We start from the raw sequence: 26539 nt of genomic DNA on the forward strand, positions 1-26539 counted from the left end.
TGCAGAGAAGGGCAATGAAGCTGGTCAGAGGCCTTGAGCACAAGCCCTGTGAGGAGAGGCTGAGGGAGCTGGGGTTGCTTAGCCTGGAGAAGAGGAGGCTCAGGGGAGACCTTATTGATGTCTACAACTACCTGATGGGTGGTTGTAGCCAGGTGGGGGTTGGTCTCTTCTCCCAGGCAACCAGCACCAGAACAAGAGGACACAGTCTCAGGCTGCACCAGGGGAAGTTTAGGCTGGAGGTGGTGAGGAGAAAGTTCTTTACTGAGAGAGTTGTTGGCCATTGGAATGTGCTGCCCAGGGAGGTGGTAGAGCCACTGTCCCTGGAGGTGTTGAAGAGGGGATTGGACGTGGCACTTGGTGCCCTGGTCTAGTCATGAGGTCTGTGGTGACAGGTTGGACTTGATGATCTTCGGGGTCTCTTCCAACCTTGGTGATACTGTGATACTGTGTGATACTGTATGCTCTAACAGAGAGAAAGGTGCCTTTTCTCAGTCCTTTGGTGTGAACCTTACCTTTCCACAAGCCACCATGGACAGGGCAAGCTGGTACCAAAGATGAAATTCATCAAACGCAAACTTCATAGCTCTCTCCAAGCACTGAGAAAAAATGTTGAGATAAATATCAGACTACTTTATTTTTTATTAATATCTTTTATCAGCACTGCTGCTTGGCTTAGTAATCAAATCAGAGGAAACAATCTGTTGCGGCCCAGACCCCCCAAGTGATTTTTTTGTTGCTGTTGTTAATGTGATCAATTCCCTTTTCTCAATTAATGGGGCTTGCCAGTATACACCATCACTTCAGATGACAGACATTTTGTTGTACCCACACATCAATTACTTTAATGTCTCAAACAGTTGGTGCACATTTCTGCCCTCTGCTGCAACAGGTCTGTAGCTGTTTCTACTGCCAACTAGTGTCCTTCATTTTCAGCTTCCCCAACAAATTTGCTTGGAAGTTTCAAGAGGAAGCTTCTGCAGAAGTCGGGGGAAGGTACCTCAGAAAGCATGACATACTGCCCTCTTCTGCCCAGCGTGATACTGAGGAGGTCGTAGACTGCAGAAGCATCCCGGAGGCTGACAGCTCGATCATCCTGCTGGTCTGGAGCTCGGCTGATCACTGCATCCCGGTTTGCCTGGGCACAGACACAAATCATAATAGAATCAGTAAGATTGGAAAAGACCTCAGAGATCATAGAGTCCAACAAATGAAGCCTCAGACCCCAAAAGAGCAAGAGAACGGATTCCTCCCCATAGGAATTTCCACCCACGAAGTGTAGCAGGTTTACTTTAACTCATCCCAACATAAGGAAGGTGTTTCCATAGAGTTACTTTTTACCCACCTGAAACAACTTTGAGATGATAGCTGTATGCACACAGAGGAATTGCAAGGTACATCTCATCTGACCTTGTTTCACAGAATTAGGAAGCAGATTCTACTTCCCCAATATTTAGAACTTCAAGGCCATCCTTGAAACACAGTCCCTCATTACTTCAATTTCCCAGAACTGTAAGAATTGCTTCCACGGTTGATACTTTATGTTCTGGCTCAGCACATCATTTCTCCCTAATAGCATGTGGGTTTGTCCTGCTTTTCTGCTACTCTTTTATTTTATTTATTTATTTTTGAGTGAGTTGCCTTAGTAATCAGATTTGCCTGTCATCAATTTAATGCAATTAGAGGCCTGAGTCACACAACAGCAAGTAATTTTTATTTTTTTGAAAGGGGTGAATTTTGCATCAGCCAGCAGTGCATTGTTCAGCTTCAATCATAATGAAACACGGCTTTTGAAAGCAAACAAGCACTCCAGCAGCTTGCAAGAATGTCCCCATATACCACAGACCCTGATTTACCTCAAGGGTCCAGCCTGTTTTCTGAGCACAAAGAGGCAGATTTCAAATCCAGAGTGAACAGAAAAATCCCTCTGATTTTTGAGCACATAGGATCTCACTCAGACTGCCTAACCTCTGAGAAAAGCAGTGTTGGATCCCACTGAGCACCAGCACTGACTGATAGCACAGGTACACTGCCCTGGGCTCCTCAGCTGAAAGGGGTGCAACATCTGACATTCAAGTCTAGACATGCAAAAGATCTGAAATTAAGAAGATGAGCAGGAGTATCACCTGGGGCTAAGGCAAACAAAACATTCCCTCCCTGAAGCAGGAAGGTTAGGAGATTTATTTTACAATACTTACTACTATAACCTTACATCTATTTATTTTCTAATTGTAGGAAGATGTTTTTCCCCCTAAAAAGGTTAAATGCAGGAATTAAGTGTAATAAAAATTTCCACAACATACAGTCCTTAAAGCCTACACATATTACAATCATTACAATCAAGCTGCAGCTCTTGCATCATAATATTATCTGTGTAAAGCCCTGGTTCCAAGCACTCTTTATCACAGCCTCCAGCTGAGACAGCAAACACAATTACTGACAACTAACACAATCACAAGCAAGAGCTAAACAGTGACTGCAGTTAAAGGTAAACTGACAGGTCAGACTCAGTGTAGTCTTTGCACAAATATACTTTCACCAATTCTTGAAGCCACAAAAGAATTTTTCATTTTCATGTTTTTCATGCAAAACAAGTAATTTGTGACATAAAAAACCTGTTCAGAAGAGTAGATTGCATGAGAAAAGGGAGCCCATTAGAATTAGAATTAACCAGGTTGGAAAAGACTTTTGAGATCATCAAGTCCAACCTATCATCCAACACCATGCAATCAACTAAACCATGGCACCAAGCACCCCATCCAGTCTCCTCCTGAACACCTCCAGTGATAGTGACTCCACCACCTCCCTGGGCAGCACATTCCAATGGCGAACAACTCTCTCTGTGAAGAATTTCTTCCTAACATCCAGCCTAAACCTCCCCTGGCACAGCTTGAGACTCTGTCCTCTTGTTCTGGTGCTGGTTGCCTGGGAGAACAGACCAACCCCCTCCTGGCTACAACCTCCCTTCGGGGAGTTGCAGAGAGCAAGAAGGTCTCCCCTGAACCTCCTCTTCTCCAGGCTAAGCAACCCCAGCTCCCTCAGCCTCTCCTCATAGGGCTGTGCTCCAAACCCCTCCCCAGCTTTGTTGCCCTTCTCTGGACACTTTCCAGCAACTCAACATCTTTCCTAAACTGAGGGGCCCAGAACTGGACACAGGACTCAAGGTGTGGCCTAACCAGTGCTGAGTACAGGGCACAATGACTTCCCTGCTCCTGCTGGCCACACTGTTTCTGATGCAGGCCAGGATGCCATTGGCCTTCTTGGCCACCTGGGCACACTGCAGGCTCATGTTCAGCCAGCTGTCAACCAGTACCACCAGGTCCCTTTCTGCCTGGCTGCTCTCCAGCCACTCCAATCCCAGCCTGTAGCACTGCATGGGGTTACTGCATGAGAAAAGGAAGCCCATTTGGAAAAGAGATTTTGCAAGCAGAAGCATAGATGTCTACCTTTGTCGGTATGATTAAATAAACAAAATTAAAAAAAAAAATAATTAAAGTTTCAGCTCTGTGTGGATTTAACCAAGACTGCTACTTTAAAAGGAAAAATGGAGTTAAAGGCCCATGCAAAACAACTCTGAGACAGCTACTTTAAGAGAGTTAAAGCATATACAGAACAATCCTGATTTCCAAGTGAACCCTCCTACATATAGATACAACAACAGGAACAACTTTTTCTGCACCCATTACATTGTTATGATGATTGTAGAAAACAGCTACTGAGAGTGCTCCCATTCTCTGCAATTTCATCATCAGCCTACTATTAGAGTACCCACCATGGGGTATCCATGGCTGAGCTATGATTTTTAACTTGATGCCTTACTGCAGACAGAAAATTAATCGCAACTGGTGAGCTCCCATTACTGCCTGCTAACAGATACTGGTACTAGAGGGAAGACCATCTCTGCATCCTGCAGTAAGCAGGAATGTGAGACATATTACAAGGATGCAACATTCTAAAATTGTATTCATACTGTACATACTTTACCTAATCAGACAGCAGTTAAAAAACAACATAGGCATGACTAATAATTCTTTCCAACAATGTCATAAACCTGCTTATTTACAGAATTAACCAGGTTGGAAAAGACCTTGGAGATCACCGAGTCCAACCTAGCACCCAACACCATCTAATCAACTCAACCATGGCACTAAGTGCCTCATCCAGTCTCTTCCTAAACACCTCCAGTGATGGTGACTCCACCACCTCCCTGGGTAGCACATTCCAATGGCCAATCTCTCTTTCTGGGAAGAACTGCTTCCTAACATCCAGCCTAAACCTCCCCTGGCACAGCTTGAGACACACTTCACACACCCATAAATGAGTTAACCTGCCTCACAGAAAGTGAGGGCGAAGTAACACAGAAGAACCCTGGAGGGAGATAAAGAGAGTTGCACTTTGGTCCCAACAACCCCATGCAGTGCTACAGGCTGGGGTCGGAGTGGCTGGAGAGCAGCCAGGCGGAAAGAGACCTGGGGGTACTGGTGGACAGCTAGCTGAACATGAGCCAGCAGTGTGCCCAGGTGGGCAAGAAGGCTTAGATTCTATAATTCCATGAGATAAATATTTTTACTGACTAAAATCAGTTATAATACAATTTTGTTCAAGGTTTCAAATCTCAAAGGCATAGAAGGTCTGCAATCTATTACTCTCTGTACTCGCACACATAAAAGTTGCCACTGAGCAAACTGTCAGCTCTACCCCAACAGTATTTTTAACACTGAAAATATTTCCAATTGCTAACTCTATACACTAAAACAAACAAACAATCCAATCCCCTCTTGAACACCTCCAGGGATGGTGACTCCACCACCTCCCTGGGCAGCACATTCCACAGTATCACAGTATAACTAAGGTTGGAAGAGACCTCGAGGATCATCGAGTCCAACCTATCAACACACACCTCATGACTAGACCATGGCACCAAGTGCCACGTCCAATCTCCTCTTGAACACCTCCAGGGATGGTGACTCCACCACCTCCCTGGGCAGCACATTCCAATGACGAATGACTCGCTTGGTGAAGAACTTTCTCCTCACCTCGAGTCTAAACCTCCCCTGGTGAGACTTGAGACTGTGTCCTCTTGTTGTGGTGCTGGTTGCCTGGGAGAAGTGACCAACCTCTGCCTGTCTACAACCTCCCTTCAGGTAATTGTAGAGAGCAATAAGGTCATCCCTGAGCACTGGAAAAGGCTGTACATAGACGTGGTGGAATCTACTACTCTGGAGTCATTCAAAGCTCACTTTAACACTATTCTGTGCAACCTACTCTAGCCGGACCTGCTCTGGCAATGAGTGGGGGTGTCAGACTGGATAATCTTCAAAGGTGCCTTCAAACCCTTATCATTCTGTGATATTTAGTTTTGCATTTTAGAATGCATAAGTTCTAAAACATTTGCATCAACATTTCACAGTATCACAGTATCACCAAGGTTGGAAGAGACCTCGAGGATCATCGAGTCCAACATATCAACACACACCTCATGACTAGACCACGGCTCCAAGTGCCACGTCCAATCTCCTCTTGAACGCCTCCAGGGATGGTGACTCCACCACCTCCCAGGGCAGCACATTCCAATGGCTAATGACTCTATCGGTGAAGAACCTTCTCCTCACCTCCAGCCTAAACTTCCCGTGGAGCATCTTGAGACTGTGTCCTCTTGTTCTGGTGCTGGTTGCCTGGGAGAACAGACCAACCCCCACCTGGCTACAACCTCCCTTCAGGTAATTGTAGACAGCAAGAAGGTCTCCCCTGAGCCTCCTCTTCTCCAGGATAAACAACCCCAGCTCCCTCAGTCTCTCCTCACAGGGCTGTGCACAAAGCCTCTCCCCAGCCTTGTTGCCCTTCTCTGGACACGTTCAAGCGTTTCGATGTCCTTCCTAAACTGAGGGGCCCAGAACTGGACACAGGACTCAAGGTGCAGCCTAACCAGTGCAGTGTACAGGGGCACTATGACCTCCCTGCTCCTGCTGGCCACACTATTCCTGATGCAGGCCAGGATGCCATTGGCCCTCCTGGCCACCTGGGCACACTGCTGGCTCATATTCAGGTGGCTGTCAATCAGCACACCCAGGTCCCTCTCTGTTTGGTAGCTCTCCAGCCACTCCGACCCCAGCCTATAGCTCTGCATGGGATTGCCGTAGCCAAAGTGCAGCACTCGGCACTTGGAATTGTTAAATGCCATCCCATTGGACTCTGCCCATCTGTCCAGTCTGTCGAGGTCCCTCTGCAGAGCCTTTCTACCCTCTAACTGACTAACATCTGCTCCTAACTTGGTGTCATCTGCAAATTTGCTGATGACTGACTCAATCCCCTCATCCAGATCATCAATGAAGATGTTAAAGAGGATGGGACCCAGCAATGATCCCTAGGGGACGCCAAGGATCTTTTTTTTTGTTGTTTCAGATCATTAATTTTCCTGAACACAAACAGAAAAGGGTTATTTGTAGACCACTAAGCTCCAAATGGTGTATAAGCAGCAATTCCTAAACTGTCTTACTGCATTACTTCCTCATCCTCCACTATAAGCAGCAACAAACTGTAGCTACACATACATTTTCAACACCCCCAGCATGACTCTTCCCTTTAACCTCTTTCCACTGTCACACAGACACGCCTCACAGAACACAAGAAGGATGGAGAGAGATGGTGAGTCATACCACTAAAAGAAGAGATTCTCTGTTCAAGGCTGTTGTGTGGGATGGAGAAGGTCACTAGTGCTTCCAAGAGGAGTGTCACCATCAGGAATCAGTGTAACTTGCACTACACAGAGCAAAAACATACAATGTCCCTTTATTTGGGGTATTCTTTAGGTAACGGAGAAACACACATACGCACCACCTCTGTGTATTTTGGGATGCCTTACTGTCTCAATCCAAAGAGGGAAAGAGACTTGGTTCTTTTGAATATTCCCATGAAATTAGAGGCACAAATGAGGCCAAAATATCAACAGCCCTGAGGCTATTTATTAACAGAATAAAGTAGATGGATCAGAACGGGAGAGAGAGAGAGAGAAAGAAGAGGGAGAGAGAAGAGGAAAGGAATTATGTTACCACACCCCTCAACCCCCAAAACAGGTTTGGGTCTGTGGAGGAAGGCTGCTGCAGCTTTGGCATGGAGGAGAGGTCATCCTTGTTGGCTGTGCTGTCCCCCACTGGTGGAGGGAAAGGAGAGATCCCAAAATCCAAGTCCAAGCCCTTCTCTGAGCAGCCTCTTCAGTTCCATGAGTTGCAGCAGGTGGAACTTAGGACAATGAGAGAGAGGGTTCCTCCTGGTCTGTTTCTTCCCGGCTACATGGTGATGTCTCTGTCTCCTGGTATTTTCTTTGTTTTACTTCAGAGCTGCATTGTACCATAGTATCATAGTATCAGTCAGGGTTGGAAGGGACCACAAGGATCATACAGTTCCAACCCCCCTGCCATGGGCAGGGACACCCCACACTAGATCAGCCTGGCCAGAGCCCTGGCCAGCCCAGTCCCAAACACCTCTAGGGACGGGGCCTCAACCACCTCCCTGGACAACCCATTCCATGGCTTCACCACTCTCATGGTAAAGAACCTCCTCCCTACATCCAGCCTGAATCTCCCCACCTCCAGCTTCATTCCATTCCCCCTAGTCCTATCACTACCTGACATCCTGAGAAGTCCTTCCCCAGCCTTCCTGTAGGCCCCCTTCAGATACTGGAAGGCCACAATTAGGTCACCTCAGAGCCTTCTCTTCTCTAGACTGAACAGCCCCAACTCCTTCAGTCTGTCCTCATAGGAGAGGTGCTCCAGCCCTCTGATCATCCTCATGGCCCTTCTCTGGACACCTTCCAGCACCTCCACATCCCTCTTGTAATAGGGGCTCCAGAACTGGAGGCAGTACTCCAGGTGGGGTCTCACCAGAGCTGAGTTAGAGGGGGAGAATCACTTCCCTTGACCTGCTGGCCACACTTGTGATGCAGCCCAGGATCTGATTGGCTTTGCAGGCTGCAAGTGCACATTGAGAGCTCATGTTGAGCTTCTTGTCCACCAGCACCCCCAAGTCTCTCTCCTCAGGGCTGCTTTCCAGCCAGTAGTTGCTCAGATCTTTTATACAGTTTTTAGGTATGAGTCCAGGGGGTGAATATGCATATTCCAGAGAGTATGGATAGCAGTGGCCTCTGCCTATTATTTCCAGGGCAGCTGCAGTCTGGTGAGCAACCTTTATCTATGCACCTTCCCGAGAGTTGTTCCAGTGGCATCTGCCCAATACACATCAGCTATCATCTGGGCAAGCAGCAAAGGTGATTTTATCTTTGTTGAGTCACATCAAGAGAGACAAGATTTAGTCTCTCACAATTACACAATCAGATGTGCATACAGATGGCTCAGACATAACATCCAGCTTACTTGGGGAGATAAGACACATTGTGTAGTCAGCCCAGAGCGAGCAGCATGCAGGACAGCAAGCGCCTTCAGCCCTCCCCTTTCTGCAGTCCAGCGAGACAGCCAACCTGCAGGCCATACACATCCAGCACAGACTGGTCCCATCCAGCCAGCCCAGCACTCAGTCATTGCGATGTCTCTGCATTACCATCGAAGCTCAACCTGGCCAGGCACAGAACTGTCTGGGGTTCAGGGCTTTTTAGGTCTGGTTCTAAATCACAGCAATACAACTGCATCAGCCTTTGTGGCAGTTGAGGCTGGGTGCCTCATGTTGCTGCCACATAAGTTACACCTCCAGTGTCCAGCGGGTCCAACCCAGCAGGTGGACACAGGAGACAGATTATTTGTACCCATAAATCCTGCACCCTAGAAACCCATCTGCAAAGTCCTTCTCTCCCTCTTTCTTCCCTCTCTGCTCCCATGGGAGATGCTCCCTGTTAGGTAACGGTGGGGGAGTATCTCAAGGCTTCTTAGACATGAATAGGCCTAAAGTGAGAAGGAGAAGGGAGGGAATAGTCTCAGACCTGGCCAGCCTGAGCTTAGCCTAGCAGTGGTGGGGGAAAGAGGAGCCCCGGGGGTTTTGGGTATACCCTCAGGTGGAGAGAAAGGAAGTATTGGGAGGCTTCTGGTTGTGTGCTGTAGGGGATTCTGTATGCTTTGGGATTCTTTTGTCATTGTGCTTGGTAGCTTCTGTACAACACTTAACTGCTTTCCATTTAAACTACCCATCACTATTGAAATCCAATTGTCTGAGTGCCACTCTTTTGCCCCTCTCAGGGGCAAGAGAGGATCTGCCTGGATTCAAACCAGGACAGACTTTCAGACCCATGCTGTCTGTGACAGCAGGGAAGAGATCTTTCTGGGGATGTGCACTTTAACTAATGACCCAGATAAGCAACAGACAGCTTGTGCCTTCCTATCCATAGAATAGAATAGAATTAACCAGGTTGGAAAAGACCTTTGAGAACATTGAGTCCAACCTATCACCCAACACCTCATGACTACTAAACCATGGCACCAAGCACCCCATCCAGTCTCTTCCTAAACACCTCCAGTGATGGTGACTCCACCACCTCCCTGGGCAGCACATTCCAATGGCCAACCTCTCTTTCTAAGAGGAACTTCTTCCTAACATCCAGCCTAAACTTCCCCTGGCACAGCTTGAGACTGTGTCCTCTTGTTCTGGTGCTGGTTGCCTGGGAGAAGAGACCAACCCCCACCTGGCTACAACCTCCCTTCAGGGAGATGTAGACAGCAAGGTGGTCTCCCCTGAGCCTCCTCTTCTCCAGGCTAAGCAACCCCAGCTCCCTCAGCCTCTCCTCACAGGGCTGTGCTCCAAATCCTTCCCCAGATTTGTTGCACTTCTGTGGACACCTTCCAGCATCTCAACATCTTTCCTAAACTGAGGGGCCCAGAACTGGACACAGGACTCAAGGTGTGGCCTAACCAGTGCTGAGTACAGGGCACAATGACTTCCCTACTCCTGCTGGCCACACTGTTCCTGATACAGGCCAGGATGCCATTGGCCCTCCTGGCTGCCTGGGCACACTGCAGGCTCATGTTCAGCCTACCATTAACCAGTACCCTCAGGTCCCTTTCTACCTGGCTGCTCTCCAGCCACTCTGACCCCAGCCTGTAGCACTGCTTGAGCTGTTGTGGCCAGTGTGTAGAACCTGGCACTTAGATATGTTCAGTCTCATGCCCTTGGACTCTGCCCATCTGTCCAGCCTGGCAAGGTCCCTCTGCAGAGCTCTCCCACCCTCTAACAGATCAACTCCAGCCCCCAGTTTGGTGTCATCTGCAAATTTATTGATGATGGACTCCATCCCCTCATCCAGATCATCAATAAAGATGCTAAAGAGCATGGGGCCCAGCACTGATCCCTGGGGGACACCACTAGTGACTGGCTGCCAGCTGGATGTGGCACCATTCACCACCACTCTCTGGGCTCTTACCTGCAAACTAGATGTGCCACCTATCTATGGAGGGTGCTGTACATCATGACCCCAATTATTGAATCTTATTTATGGGATGTTTATTACGTGTTGAAAAGAGCCACAGCAAATCTGAGCAGCCATTACCTCAGGAGTCATCACACATGCAGTTACACTGTAGAACATTAATTTTACCCCAGTACATAGATGTGCTTCTTAGTAAAATATCAAGCAATCACATGAATTACAAAGAGCATATTCCACATAGCAGCCCCTTCTCACAGTAATTAGCTATGAAGTATCCTTCAATTGCTCACTTTTAAACATGGTTCTCCCTGCTTTTTTTTTCAAAGAAGAAAAATAATGCAATTAAAATCTTTAATGAGTGCCTGCTGCCTGCCCCCTAATTCATGGGCATTCTAATGTTCAACTTGTGTCTTTTCATAATAGACATAATTGCCAGATCCACTGCAACCCAACTATACAGAACAGCAGCATGTTTTACCCAGTGTACTGTAATAATGTAATTGCTGTGATTCAATACTAGCATTAAGAGAGAAAAACAAATGCTATGTGTGCAAGATTGACAACAAGCCTTTGAAATCATGCAGTGGTTTGATGCATCTACTGCAAAGAAACAGGACATATTTAGCCTTTTATCTCTGCATCTCCATTCTAGCTGTTCTGCCTGTACTGCCAACAAAATGAATGAGTTCTGCACAATGGCAAGGTCCCATTCATGTGGAAAGGGCTTTTCACCTACGTTACTGATGATCTCTACACAGATCTTGAATGTTCCCCTCACTAACACATACAAAGAAAATATTCAGGGTTGACTGCAAGTCTGATGTGAAAATGGGAAGCAAGCAGGACAGGGAGGAAATACCATAGTCTAGCCACTCTCAAACTCTTCTTACAGACATACCACAACTTGCTCTACTTCAGACCAGAAGCACAGCAAATGAAAGCTTACTGCCTTGTGAACTGTGTGGCATCTGTCTCATTTCTGGTAAGCAACAGATCACAAGTTACTGGTAACCCATTCAGATGTCTCAGCAAAATAGCACATTGATAACAGTTATCAAATATGACCTTATAGATATATTTTATATCTCAGCAGCTGGGGAGGTGGTGGAGTCACCATCATTGGAGGTGTTCAGGAGGAGATTTGATGGGGTGCTTGATGCCATGGGTTAGTTGTTTAGGTGGGTTGGATTGGTTGATAGGTTGGACGTGATGATCTTGAAGGTCTCTTCCAACCTGGTCTGGTCTGGTCTGGTCTATTCTATTCTATTCTATTCTATTCTATATTTTAACATACTGTAGCAGAACTAATTCTGAAAACATCACTGAAAACAAGACAGACTTGTCCCCCCAAGCAAAACAGTCCAACAACCCTACAGAAGAGAGGGAGAAAGTAATGAAGTTTGTTTATGGATACTGTCTTGGGTAACAAAGTTAAATATTTCTTGCCAATAATCTGCATTTATGAAGTTGTCTTCCCAAAATTTGCATCCCCCTTGAAGGTTTGGAAACAAGACTTAGTATTGCAAAGGAGAAGAAACAAGTTCTCTACCCTGCCTCCAGCAACTCATGTTGTAACTATTTATTCAAGAAGCAACTAACAAAGGTGGTCTATTTCCCCCTAGAAACATCCCCTAGTGCATCTTTGCAGGTCCCAAACACAGAGCTTTGCCTCACAGAGCAGTTAAAGAGACAGTCAGGTCTGCTATTTTAAGTGCATGATCATGATTTGGCAGGAGCCAATGGAGCAGGTAATCCTGCCCCCAGTTGTCTCTCAGCTGTCATAGTTCACTAGCTCTCAAGAAAATATTCATGATGGTTATTCAGCTGTTATATCATCACTGGGCTTGGTGTCACTAAATACACCAAAAAACCCCACCCCAAAAACCTAACAACCGCAAAATAAACTCTACAAAACAAAACAAACCCTTCTCCTTTGCCAAGCCATTCATGGGACAGCATTATTTTATAAAGTTAGGAGCCATAGAGCTAAAAGGTTTTCATTATATTTATGTTTACAACTACGTAAGCCTAATTTTATTCTGTTCAAAAGCACACTCACAACCATGAGTTTGCCTCTCACCAGTAAAAAGAACAGGACAAGCCCCTCTATCTTCCACCCTCACCATCTGCTCTGTACACTCGGGCTCTCCAAGGTCAAACTGCCTTTAGGGATTCAAATTGCAGATAAGATGGGAGGTGACATTTCTAAGCTTTGTTGCACAGGCATAGAATGTATTCGGTTTGGATACCAGGAGTTTCATTTCTAGCATGAATGAAGTGAACACAGAAGCCAAGGGAAAAAAAAAGTCCATGCTACCTGGTATATTTGGTGGACCAAATCAGCCAGAATTCCCAGCTGTAAGAAGCATCATTGCCAGGGATGAATAAAGGGATTTTAGGGAAAGTTTATACGTGGAAATAAAGAACATCAGTTTTTTTCTGCTTTATCTCAAAAGTAAGCACAAAAAGTAATAGAAAGTGTTCTATTTCTGGCTCTGGGAAACTTCCAGCTAATGTTAAGAGGCAGTGGAGTCAGCTCAGAACACTTCTGAGAACAGTTATTAAAGTAAACAAAACTGTATCTAAGGGTTAGTCCTGTCAAACCTCCCCTGCAGAATTCCTGATGGCAGAGCCAGTGCCATCGCCACTGGCAGTGCAATGCAGGGAAACCGCACTGCAACAGATCATAAGGTATGCTCAGTACCCCCCCCAAACACACTCACACCAATTTTGATGGGTTAAAAACAGTAAGAAAGGGGACTAGTGGTTTAAGAATAGGCCAGACGATTTTTTCCAACACGTGACAGGAACACGTCATTCTGCCGCAGCCTGAGCTCTGTAAAGGCTGTCACCAGCTGGCCTCCTCCTTGCACAGAAACAGAGCGTTCTCCTCCTCTCACAAAGGCAGCCCATCCATGCCATAACTCAGGCTACGCCTAACGAATGAGAATTTAGCCAGGAGGCCACAAACCCCTCTAAAAGTCCTGACTGTGGTAATCCTCAGGCTGCCTGATTTGTTTCACTAGATTCCTTCATGAGAACTCTAGAGCCAACCACCCTGACGAAATAACAGCTGGGTTGAAGGAGAAACACTTGCCAAACTCAACAACTGAGATGCTTTTCATTGTTTATGGAGATGCCTTAGCTTATGAAAATAGGTTCACATTTTCAATAGGACAGAAAGAACACAGGAGGCAAAATCAGGAGAGTGCCAGGAAGAAACAGGCCCCAAGCTTTCATTGTGCTAATGTACCAAAGAGAAGCACCTTCAAAGCTGTGAAAGAGGCTACCATGTTATTTGGTCATCAGGCTTAGAGGCAGGATGAGTGAAATGGGGAAAGGACCCTTAATTACCCCTTCAAAAGATACTCTCATTTCATCAGAACATGCAAAGTGGCTCCCTTCCAGTAAAGGCATAAGAGGAAAAGCTGGAGCAGCATCATAAGCCAAAACCCAGCATCAGTAAGAAACAGAGAAGGCTTTCTACAATGCAGAATCAGACTCACAACACCTTACAGGTGATTTCTGTCCTCCCTCTCCTCCTTACAGGAACAGTTCTTGTAAGCCCTATAGGGTCTCCTACGGAGTCACACAGATCCTAGTGAAGTAGATGTTAGTTTCAACTTAGTAAGACAAGCAAACAGAAAAATAGAGTGAATTTTATCATCAGACTACCTAGCACTGACCTAGACCCTACCTGTGGGTGTCTCAGAGTAGGGAAAGGTGTTCCAGATCTATAGTTCTTGAAAAAGCTGCCATGTCTCCTTTTCATTACATTTATGACATATTTACTTTGAGGATCTCTGATGTTTTCTGCTACTCTGCAGTACATCTTTGCTCTGTGTCCCCTCCATATGTTGATAACTCTTCCATTCCTCCTCCCCCAATTTTGTCCCCCTTGTGCTCACTTTGGAGTGGCAAAAGTAGAGCAGGCATGTGGAGCAGCTGTTAAGCTTTATGGTCCTGCAAAAGAGTTATAATGGCATGGTTGCTCTTTTGTCTCTTTAAAAATCAGACAGAAAAAGTACCTTTTTGGCAAGTTTTGCTCTGACAGGGCAATCAAAGTGTCAGAGAAGCAGGAGAGCTCCCAGCAAGCCAACCTAATTGTATGCTTCTCTTTCATTTTAAGGGGTTCATAATTATGAATACTGAAAGAATGCACAATCCAGCCAAAATCCAAGAGCACTAACTATGCTGCTTACTGGCCTACAGAAACAGATCATTATCGCTTGCCACTGACATGCTCTCCAGGAAGGAAAATGTTTTATTCAGTTGTTAACATTATAACATCAGGGAGACCTCAAGTGGAAATCTGCTGCTGGTTAACCCATTTTCTGCAAGTTTGGGCAAGTCTTAAAAACAAAACACAACCAAACAAACAACAAACCTGCACCTGAGAAAACTCATGAGCCTACAAAGCCATCAGAGAAAAGATGTGTCATGTCATAAATCAGACAAAACTTCCCCTTCTTAATACTGTAACAGTAAAACTACAGGAAAGTATTTATGGATAGCAAACACAGGTAAGAATCAGATTGCTCCCTGTGTTCTCTCACTTATGAAACACATTCCTGTGGTTCCTAAGGTTATCTCTAGACACAGCTATATTCCTACACAATTGTCCTGCACTTTTGTTAAAGCAAACTCCTGGCAGGCAAAATCCAAATGCCTTGTACCCACTTCCAGAAAGTTTATATATATAGAAGACAGCACGTAAGCAAAGACAAACTTATTTATTCAACCTTGAGGTCAGCACAGCAGCCTCGCTGCTATCAGTAGCATTTTCATCCTGCTTGGGTTGGCCCCGAGAAGCCCCACTGACATGAGTTACGATTTTAATACAAGTGCATGCAGTGTTCTACAAGCCCTCATTCCTGGAGTCACAGAATCACAGAATCAACAAGGCTGGAAAAGACCTCAGAGATCATCAAGTCCAACCTACCACCCAACACCTCATGACTACTAAACCATGGTACCAAGTGCCACGTCCAGTCCTTTTATGAACACCTCCAGGGACAGTGACTCCACCACCTCCCTGGGCAAGCACATCCCAATGGCCAATCTCTCTTTCTATGAAGAACTTTCTCCCCACCTTGAGCCTAAACTTCCCCTGGTGCAGCTTGAGACTGTGTCCTCTTGTTCTGGTGCTGGTTGCCTGGGAGAAGAGACCAACCCCCACCTGGCTACAACCTCCCTTCCAGGTGGTTGTAGACAGCAAGAAGGTCTCTCCTGAGCCTCCTCTTCTCCAGGCTAAGCAACTCCAGCTCCCAAAGCCTCTCCTCACAGGGCTTTGCTCCAGACCTCTCCCCAGCCTCATTGCCCTTCTCTGGACACGTTCAAGAGTCTCAATGTCCTCCTTAAACTGAGGGGCCCAGAACTGGACACAGGACTCAAGGTGTGGCCTAACCAGTGCTGCGTACATGGCACAATGACTTCCCTGCTCCTGCTGGCCACACCATTTCTGATACAGGCCAGGACGCCATTGGCCTTCTTGGCCACCTGGGCACACTGCTGGCTCATGTTCAGCCTACTGTCAACCAGTACCCCCAGGTCCCTTTCTGCCTGGCTGCTCTCCAGCCACTCTGACCGATAAGAAGAACTTCTAATGGCAGAAAAGGCCTTGAAAACACGAAGCATATGTACCATAGAGGCTTTTCCAGAAAGCACTGAAAAGTACAAACCACAGTAATGCTCAGAAGTATGTGGGGTTTATGTCAATTTAGTATTTTGGGGTGCTCCAGAATTCCCCAAAATTTTAAAAGCAAACAATATTCAATTGCTGTGACCTGAAGAAGATTGCAGAAGAGAGGACAGGCTTGTGACAGAAGAACCAGAAATAAAAACACAAAACTAAAACAAAACAGTTGCTACAATATCTCTTTGCAAGCTGTCTGAAAACTGTACAAAAGATCCTAAGTGGATCACTGATGCTCCAAGGTTTTCAAATCTCACTTTGAGCTGTAAGTACTTAGTGTTTAAAGCAAAGCAACTTCCCTTACACATTTTCAGAAAACATAGCTTACAAATTTTCTTCATGCTTGCATCCTCCCAGAACATGAGAAAAATTAGCTATTAGCATGCAGTCTTCCATGCAGTTGTCCTTAACCATCTTTTCCCCTTCCTCTTAAAGGTGTTTTTTTTTTAAGGCAACTGATGTTATAAATAGAAGAAATCTAATTATTTCACTGTAGTTCATTACAGATGTTTCTGCATGTGACAGAGCTCCCTGTACCATCAGCATCAGAAACTGCTAAAGATCACTCGGGACTAAACCAGTTAAAATATCAACCCTGCAGACTAAGAAATGCAAGCAGAATCCTGCAAATGCTAAACAGAGGATACCACCATCGTTCCTGGCTTTAGGCAAAGCTCCCTTCTTCTCATTCTTGGTCTGCAAATCCGCATAGATGTTTTGAATGGAAACATCTACCTCCTGCCAATATATCTGGATGTCAGAACTTGCATGCAACTATGGTGAACACAGTCACTTTCTTCTTGACAATCACCAAAACCCTTCACTGTTGTTCTAGTTAATAACTGCAGTGTCACTAATGAAGGAATAAACAGCATTTCCTGTTCAGCAGCTGAGTCCTTGCTTGTCTTTATCTAGAGAAGATTATGTAAACAAAACCAACCAGAAGACCTGACATGAAAACAGTAGATATTCCTTTGTGCTATTAGTATTAGAAACTAATTTTTGGCTTACCATGGATTCACTAATTAAGAGGAGAAGAAGAGACTCTTCTACGTTGTCTTGAGGGCAGTATGCACTGGAAGAGAGAACATTTTTCTGAGGAAGGTCAAGAGTTATCCCGTCAGCCTCTTTCTCATTTCACAAGAGGAGCAGTAACTTGAAACGTCTCTTGCATAATTCATTTGCTAGGCAATACCTTCTTTTGCAGGTTCACACAATTAAAAGCTCTGCAATAGCTCCTAGTTGAGCTACACTGAAGCATAAACAGGTCATTTCCATTTCATAGCAAAGAAAGTTATCTGGTTGGATTTTCTTCCTTTTGGAAAACAATAAAGATCACTCATGTTTTAATGCTTTGTTTGTCCATCAAGCTTTCTGATGGGGAGGCAGGAACACAAAAAACTATTACATGAACCAGTGACATAATTAGCAGTACTCAGACACTCTCCTCCCTCTTTCCAATAAACTGAAATAAAAAAACAGAACACTTACTTCTCTTCTGTGTACAGCTCAGGCCTCCGACAAAGAACATTGCTAACATACGACTGATCTTCCTTGCTCATGAACTCAGGAAGCGGATCAGATAAAGGGCTCCAGTAACAGTCTTCACTGAGGGAATGGAGAAGTACTTGGGCCAGTTGTTTGGCTGCAGTCTAGAGATTAGCAAACAGTACAGAAAAAGATCCATCAGTGAAGCCTTCTCTGACACAAAAGATTCACCCTCTCCCATCTTCCACCTTGGGAAGGAGGTGGACCAACAACATGACAGTACTGCTTTTCAGAAAGCTAGAAAAGCTTCAACAGCTGCTAAAAATTCAACAGTGGCAGTCCTCCCTCCTCTGAAATAGCCAGCACAAAGGGATGTTGTAGCCAGGTGGGTGTTGGTCTCTTCACCCAGACAACCTGTGACAGAAAGAGGGGACACAGTCTCAAGCTGCACCAGGGGAGGTTTAGGCTGGGTGTTGGGAAGAAATTCTTCACAGAACAAGAGATTGGCCATTGGAATGTGCTGCCCAGGGAGGTGGTGGAGTCACCCTCACTGGAGGTGTTTAGAAAGAGACTGGATGGGGTGCTTGGTGCCATGGTTTAGCTGATTAGATGGTGTTGGATGATAGGTTGGACTCGATGATCTTGAAGGTCTTTTCCAACCTGGTTAATTCTGTATTCTATATTTACATAGTCTAGCTGCAACGCTGTAGGGGAAAAAAAGTATCAAAAAGGTCTAACAGCAAAGGACACTGGTGAATGATGACAACTGAATTCCACAGAGACTGCAGAGACAATCTCACAAACATTATTACATTACTTCACTTAAGATATGACATCTACAGCACCAAATGAATCATACAGAGGTTAAAGTTTCTGGAAAATTGGGAGGAGGAGAAGAGGAGGCTCAGGGGAGACCTTATTACTCTCTATAACTACCTGAAAGGAGGTTGTAGCCAGGTGGGGGTTGGTCTGTTCTCCCAGGCAACCAGCACCACAACAAGAGGACACAGTCTCAAGCTGTGCCAGGGAAAGTTTAGGGTGGAGGTGAGCGGAAAGCTCTTCCCAAAAAGAGTAATTGGCCATTGGAATGTGCTGCCCAGGGAGGTGGTGGAGTCACCATCCCTGGAGGTGTTCAAAAAGGGATTGGACGTGGCACTTAAAGCCATGGTTTAGTTGGTCATGAGGTGTTGGGTGAGAGGTTGGACTTGATGATCTCTGAGGTCTTTTCCAACCTTATTCATTCTGGGATTCTAAGTCCCTGTTATCAGACTCAGAAAAATAACTTATTTGGGTGCAAGGTTCTTTAGTTCCATCCAAGGTCCTTTCATTCCATCCATCTCACCACAAAAGCAATCACTGAATTAGTCTAAAATGTAGCCACAGCAGTGTGTGCTGTTCATCAAACACCAGAAAGAGAGGTTTCGTAGGTGTGCCGAGCAAATGGCAAAGCAATCTAAATGCACAACAGTGCCTCAGAGAAATATTGTCACACACAACTCTCTTGAAACCCCAAGACATGCATCCCTACTGACAAGTTACAGAAAGCCAACTAAGTGGGCTTTTCTATGCTTTTTATAGCAAGTAAGCACGAGCAAAATGGCCTAGGGTTCTGCAACATTAGCCAGTATAATTTTATCATCTCAGTATGCAATTATTTAGTCAGTGCTACCCTGAGAAGCCAACTCTCCTATATTGTTTTCCTATGGTTTAATAAGGGAGGGAACAATAATATGCCAGCCACAGAAAGATTTCTACTGGCTCATGCAGAAGTAGGAGTACAATTTTTGCTAAGCCTTTCAAAAGGCAAGCACCAAATACCTTTGGTGTCTTTGATTTTAACACAGAGTACAGCAGCTCTGTAAATTAACTTCGCTCCTGTTTTGAGTAAGAGCAAACAAACCAGAAAAAAACAAGACTCTGATTTATGTTTTTGCTGCCTTAGGCTAAAAAAAGCATCATTATGCTTGAAGAACACTGTGATCTCATAAATTAGGGGGGGGGGAATTATTTTTTTTTTTTAATTATGTGCTTCACCTTCATGCTTGAAGAACTTATTTAATTAGGCACGTTCCTACTTTGCCCTCTCTGACAGCTCTTTAAAAATAAGTCTGAAAAGGAAAATTCTAGTAAAAGGGAATTCCCAAGAAGAAGAATTGGATTAATACCTTCAGATTTCCCCTTAAGGGATAAATTCCTCAGGGGTGTTACAGAGATCTCCCCAGCTGCACAGGGACAGGGGCATTTGAATGCCATGCTCTGGAGTGGTACAGGAACAGCAGATGGTTAGACTCATTTCAGCAAAATGCTACAACGGGCGTGCGACAGAAATCCCCTGAACTCTGATCTCAATCTGGAAAAGGATGCAGCTCTTGGGAGTGTGACAATTGTTTAAGCCACCTCTTCTAATTCCCTGCACAAACTTCTGCATGCATCTGAATTCTCAGTTAGGCATATACAGTGATCCCCAAAACAACAAGAAGATTCACTGTAACAGTAGTTCCAAAACACAGAGATGTGCAAAAAAGCACCCACTATACTCTTGCACTTTGATTGTAGCTCTGCATTTGTGTGGCAGCTACATACATAGGTGGTCTATCCCCTGGAACCTGGTACTCTGCATCTCCAAAACCCATGCAAACCTCTGCAAGCCCATGCCTACCTCCCTTGCCAAGATTCTCAGGAATTACACAAAAGCACAAAACAGGTTCAGTTGTAACAAAATTAATGCTTTTAGGGCTGCAAGTTTCCAAGACTGCTATTCTGCATGTTGTTGATCTTGTCACCTCCTGAGTAACTTCAGGATAAGATCTTTTGAAGGAGAGACAAGGAAGAACCAGTTGAAGGTCTAATGAAGTTAAAAGCAGGCACATAAATAATTTCCTCCACGTTTTCTTTACCAGAGACACTTAGGATAACAGGATGCAGAATGCCAACATTAATAAATAAATAATTTTAAAAGATATATATATTCATATATACATATTTTATTATATATTTACATAATATATATTTATATATATTTTTATATATATAAATAATTCTATAATAATAAAAATTACAATCACTGTGTACTGTATTGAAGGGAGCTTTACAGGAAGAGCAATGAAGCACCTGAGTCTAACAAAGCACTGCTTGTTGCAAGAGCCAGAAGAACTGAATGCTTCTACAGGCAAATGCAGAAAAGAGTGCATGCATACACACTGAAAAGCAATAACAAAACCAAGACACCTAAGGACAGCAGGATCAATTAAACCTATCTGCACTTCTACCAGGGCTTTTTCTAATAACAAACAAGTAACCCACATGGCCAGGAGTTTTGAAGCAGGCAGGTCTTTGACTTCAGTGCATCACTTGATACATCACTTCCAAAAATCCAAGCAGGAGGTAAGGCAGCGACCAGTCAAGTGAAGACAAATACATTTTTGCGCTACTGCCCTGGTTAATAAAGAGAATTCCTGCAGAGCAGATAATCCCATCTTCCCATCTCCCACTTCCCTTACCATTCTGAAGGTCTGAGTAGCTTTTGTTTCCACAGTTCGGAGTATTTCTCGCAGACTCCTCATTCCTTTCACAATATTTCTATGGACAAAGCAGAAAATATAAAAATGAGATTAAAAATGCATCTATATATCCTAACCCCCACCCAAAAGACAGCACATTGAGACAAAATATGTTTGCAATGTGCCAAAGCTTGGCAACGAATTTGACATTCAAACAAACCGCTGAAAGGATCGCTAACACCAAGCATGCGGTAGCAAGACAAGTCACGCCGAGGCACAGGCAGGACAATGCCATGGAGCAAGGCAGTGCCTGTAGCATGCCTGCTCCAGATGGCTTCTGAAGAGAAGAGGAGAGGCACATTTAACGAACAGGGAATACTTGGAAGCCTCTCTTAGCTTGTATTTACAAAGCAGATGCTTCTCCCTAAAAGCATCCAAATCTCCTCCGTACACACAGACTGCACTTGTTGGAATTACACCGAGCTTACATGATGTTATTAAATGATGATTCCTTTTAGGTGGTGCTTAAATGCCCTCTATCTGATGGCCCAGACACATGATGAAATTACAGTAGTTTAAACAGTTTATTGTGAGGCAGCTAAGTTGCAGTAACTCTAAGCACAGCTTAACCTGCAATAAAAGAGGGCTAGACTCACGCACACACACACACAAAATCAATCACATTACTTTGCACACACCAGAAGCAATTAAAGCAGACTACTTGCCAAATGGTATCTTGTAGGACTAAGCTCTAAATGAGATGTGGAGAGGGAAGATTAAAACAATGGACAGAGTAGTCAATACATTTGAAGCCCATAAGCTCTCCAAGGCTAAGGACATGGCCCTACCACCAGAGTAACTACAAAATGGTTCACAGAATCAACAAGGTTGGAAAAGACTTTTGAGATGGAGTCCGACCTAACACACAACACCATCTAATCAACTAAACCAAGGCACCAAGTGCCTCATACAGTCTCTTCCTAAATTCCTCCAGCGATGGTGACTCCACCACCTCCCTGGGCAGCACATTCCAATGGCAAATCACTCTTTCTGGGAAGAACTTTCTCCTCACCTCGAGCCCAGTTCTCCCCTGGTACAGCTTGAGCCTGTGTCCTCTTGCTCTGGTCCTGGTTGTCCGGGAAAAGAGACCAACCCTCCCCCCGGCTCCAACCTCCCTTCAGGTAGTTGTAGACAGCAATAAAGTCTCCCCTGAGCCTCCTCTTCTCCAGGCTAAGCAACCCCAGCTCCCTCAGCCTCTCCTCATAGGGCTGTGCTCGAGGCCTCTCCGCAGCCTCACTGCCCCTCTCTGACATTCAAGTGTCCAAATGACCTTCTCAAATTGAGGGGCCCAGAACTGGACACAGGACTCAAGGTGTGGCCAAACCAGTGCTCACTTTCAAGGCTAGGTGGAAGCTACTCAAAGAAATGCAAACTATTTTAAAAGGAGCAATGATGCACTGAAATAAAGACAACTAGCTATGCAATGCACTGGTATATTAACTGTCAGTTTGGCTTATTCCAGAAGTTGTTTCTGCATGTGATTTAGCAAGCTCCTCAATTACAGGGCCAAGACATGAGGTCCTTTTCTGTGGGTCTAGGAAAGAACATAGCATCATAGTATCAGTCAGGGTTGGAAGGGACCACAAGGATCATCTAGTTCCAACCCCCCTGCCATGGGCAGGGACACCCCACACTAGATCAGGCTGGCCAGAGCCTCGCCCAGCCTGGGCTTAAACAGCCCCAGGGATGGCACCCCAACCACCTCCCTGGACAACCCATTTCAGGGCTACACCACTCTCATGGTGAAGAACCTCCTCCTCACATCCAGCCTGAATCTCCCCACCTCCAGCTTCATTCCATTCCCCCTAGTCCTACCACTACCTGAGATCCTGAGAAGTCCCTCCCCAGCCTTCTTGTAGGCCCCCTTCAGATACTGGAAGGCCACAATTAGGTCACCTCAGAGCCTTCTCTTCTCCAGACTGAACAGCCCCAACTCCTTCAGTCTGTCCTCACAGAAGAGGTGCTCCAGCCCTCTGAGCATCCTCGTGGCCCTTCTCTGGACACCTTCCAGCATGTCCACATCCCTCTTGTAATAGGGGCTCCAGAACTGGAGGCAGTACTCCAGGTGGGGTCTCACCAGAGCTGAGTAGAGGGGGAGAATCACCTCCCTCGACCTGCTAGCCACACTTCTCCTGATGCAGCCCAGCATCTGATTAGCTTTGCGGGCTGCAAGTGCTCATGTTGAGCTTCTCGTCTATCAGCACCCCCAAGTCTCTCTCCTCAGGGCTGCTTTCCAGCCAGTCACTGCCCAGCCTGGATTTGTGCCTGGGATTGCCTCGACCCAGATGCAGGACCCTGCACTTGGTCATGTTGAACGTTCCCAACAAAGATGCAGTTCTGGACCTTAAACTGAGGAAAACAAAGCACATGGTGGTATTTCTGCATGGGTAGTTCTTAAACCAAATCCAACAGAACTGTTTACATGCTATTTACTATCAGGTCCTAAAACCTGAGAAATGTCCCCATCTAGATAACATGCACCTGCACAACTGCTCTCCTCAGTTACTGGGAACTATTGGGATTCCCTGTACTTCCTTGGGCTCCTTAATACAGAAGAGTTATGGTCTATGACATTTCTACAACATTCTCAAAAATGCATACTTTGCTTTCTTCTTGTGGTTATGGTATTTGTCCTAATAAAATATCAATGAATTCTATTAGCTAGCATCAGAAGAAAGATTAGTGACCACTTGCAAAGCCAATTAATTCTACATCTGACACATAATCTCTTAAGAGATGAAAAACCTAGAGAATGTGCTCAGAAGAGACAGTTTTGGTCCCAGAGTACTGGAATCACAGAAACACCACGGTTGGAAGAGACCTCAAAGATCACCAAGTACAACCTGTCACCAAAGACCCCATGACTAGACCATGGCACCAAATGCCACGTCCAATCCCCTCTTCAACACCTCCAGGGATGGGGACTCCACCACTTCCCTGGGCAGCACATTCCAATGGCTAACGACTCTCTCAGTGAAGAACTTTCTCCTCACCTGTGTCTAAGCTTCCACTGGTGCAGCTTGAGACTGTGTCCTCTTGTTCTGGTGCTGGTTGCCTGGGAGAAGAGATCAACCCCCACCTGGCTACAACCACCGTTCAGGGAGTTATAGTGAGCAATAAGGTCTCCCCTGAGCCTCCTCTTCTCCAGGCTAAACAACCACAGCTACCTCAGTCTCTCCTCACAGGGCTTGTGCTCAAAGCCTCTCACCAGCCTCATATTTCAGTTCCAGATAAGGCCATAAACCAAGTGAAGCTTCACGGCAGAAACACTTTGGTCTGGCATGAATGAAACAAGGAAATGAAGGAATTTTGACATACTAAAGCAAATGAGAATAAGAAATGGCAGACTGCTGCCCATCTGCAAGTAGTCATCATTGAAACCAAAAACCGCCATGATAAATGCCTAGGAACACCTTGAACAGGAGGCAGGAGTGCAAAATGGGCAGCATGGGAGGAGCATCAAGCACTCACCACCTCCCTGAGCTGCTTGAGTGATTAGGTTTCCCGACAGAGCCATCTGCTTCACACTCTGAACTCTTCACTCAGAAAGCATCTGACAACAATACCAGTTCTACAGGACTGAGGATTTGGTTTAGCAGCTTTTGTATCTTGAACTCTATCAAACATTATTGAGCCATGAAAGCAGACACCTGTCAGCAGTCTGCAAACGTATCTCACTACAGGAGTTTGTCTTTCTGCTCTACTGTTCCCAGCTAGGAGGCCATCCAAGAACACATTTCATTTGAAGTGTACAAATTGCTCTATTTGCAATTATATGGAACTTAATTTCCATTAATAGATGTCCTTCCTATACTAAACCTGAGTACTTTTTTCAGTTAGATCTGAAAAAATTAGCAAGAGCAGAGGTATGTATTTGAACAGAAATACATGTGTGGAGATAAGAGGATGGTGGGATGCAAACCTAAAGCCTCTGGCAATCCACGGTGAATCCATTTGATCTCGTCTAGATCAGAAACTAAGAAATCTTGAGCCTCTGCAGGACTTGAATAGAAGACCATCTGGAAATCCCAGGTACTCTTGCCTCAAGCCACGGTGTAAGTGAACATCACATCATGGGAATTAAATGAACTGGAAAGAGTCCATGGACTCCTACTGCACCGCTAAGGTGCCAGAAAACAAAATAAGGAGAACTCGAAGGGAAAAGCACATGCTCAGCAATCTGCCTTGGGTTTAGCCACAAAAGTGGCAAGAGAGGCATGTAATAAAACATGCTGAAGTGTAGTTTAGTATTCAGTTGCAACTAATGCAATAAAGAGTACACAGAACATCATAGGCACAAACTGTGATAAAGGGCATGTTGAGTCCAGTCAGTCCAGCCCGGGATGAGAAGCTGGTTTGTTTGTTCAACTACCCTGCTAATAACACAAGACAATTAATTGCTGTCCAAGAACCAAACCAGTCGTATCACATTTGTGTCATACTGATTGGTTAACACTGCACAAAACTTTAAGATAGACAACAATAAACACTCTGTGTTTCCATGCAAATCGCCGAGAAAAACATTGATAGTGAACCAGAGGAGACTGTCTGCAATGACAGTTCCCCAAAAACATGGGCACCAGAAGACCCAGGTTTATCCCCACTTATTCTGCTACCAGATGGAAGAGACTAAGCTCAAGATGAGCACGTGGCCAGTTTGCAGAGATACCTCTCCAGGGCATGTGGTCCTTGAAGCACACAAACAACAGCATCGACATTGCCTCTGCCAGCTCCTTTCACATATTTCCATCTCTAAACATTCATTCATACTCTCTCCTTGAAGTGGCAATTCATGCACCTGAAGAAGTAAGCTTCAGATTTCTATGAATGAAGACAAGTAACTACAACAAAGCACATCAGAGTTTCCTAATGCCAGCCTGTCTCACAAAAGTAGGGAGTTATAAAAAAAACCAATACAAAACAAAAGCTTAATGCTTAGCTGGATCTATCCAGTAGGCAGTAAGGATAACTGCCAAATTAACAGCTGCAGTGTCCTGGTGTCCTGGATAAGGTGCAGATTGTGAGGACTGAAGAGAAGATAAATAGAATAGAATTAACCAGGTTGGAAAAGACCTTTGAGATTATCAACTCCAACCTATCACCCAACACCACCTAATCAACTAACCCATGTAACCAAGCACCCTGTCAAGTCTCCTCCTGAACACCTCCAGTGACGGCGACTCCACCACCTCCCCGGGCAGTCCATTCCAATGGGCAATCACTCTCTCTGTGTAAAACTTCCTCCTGACCTCCAGCCTGAACTTCCCCTGGCACAGCTTGAGACTGTGTCCTCTTGTTCTGGTGCTGGTTGCCTGGGAGAAGAGACCAACCCCCACCTGGCTACAACCTCCCTTCAGGTAGTTGCAGACATCAAAAAGGTCTTCCCTGAGCCTCTTTTTCTCCAGGCTAAGCAAGCCCAGCTCCCTCAGCCTC

The 26539-nt window shown here is 45.3% G+C and overlaps 1 protein-coding gene across 1 annotated transcript in view; it reads right to left on the reverse strand.

The window, feature by feature from the left end:
- The window catches only part of TTC7A (tetratricopeptide repeat domain 7A), a 142778-nt gene that overhangs the window by 84409 nt on the left and 31830 nt on the right, over positions 1-26539 (reverse strand). The window contains exons 6-10 of the mRNA XM_068158827.1: positions 21047-21125; positions 17550-17710; positions 17070-17133; positions 998-1135; positions 513-596 (exon numbers count right to left, since the gene is read on the reverse strand). Of these exons, the coding sequence (XP_068014928.1) occupies positions 513-596; positions 998-1135; positions 17070-17133; positions 17550-17710; positions 21047-21125 (526 nt within the window). The remainder of the gene's footprint in view (positions 1-512; positions 597-997; positions 1136-17069; positions 17134-17549; positions 17711-21046; positions 21126-26539) is intronic.

This window comes from Melanerpes formicivorus, unplaced genomic scaffold (genome assembly GCF_026170545.1).
Source record: "Melanerpes formicivorus ecotype bairdi unplaced genomic scaffold, bMelFor1.0.p_v2 SCAF_43, whole genome shotgun sequence".
NCBI lineage: Eukaryota > Metazoa > Chordata > Aves > Piciformes > Picidae > Melanerpes > Melanerpes formicivorus.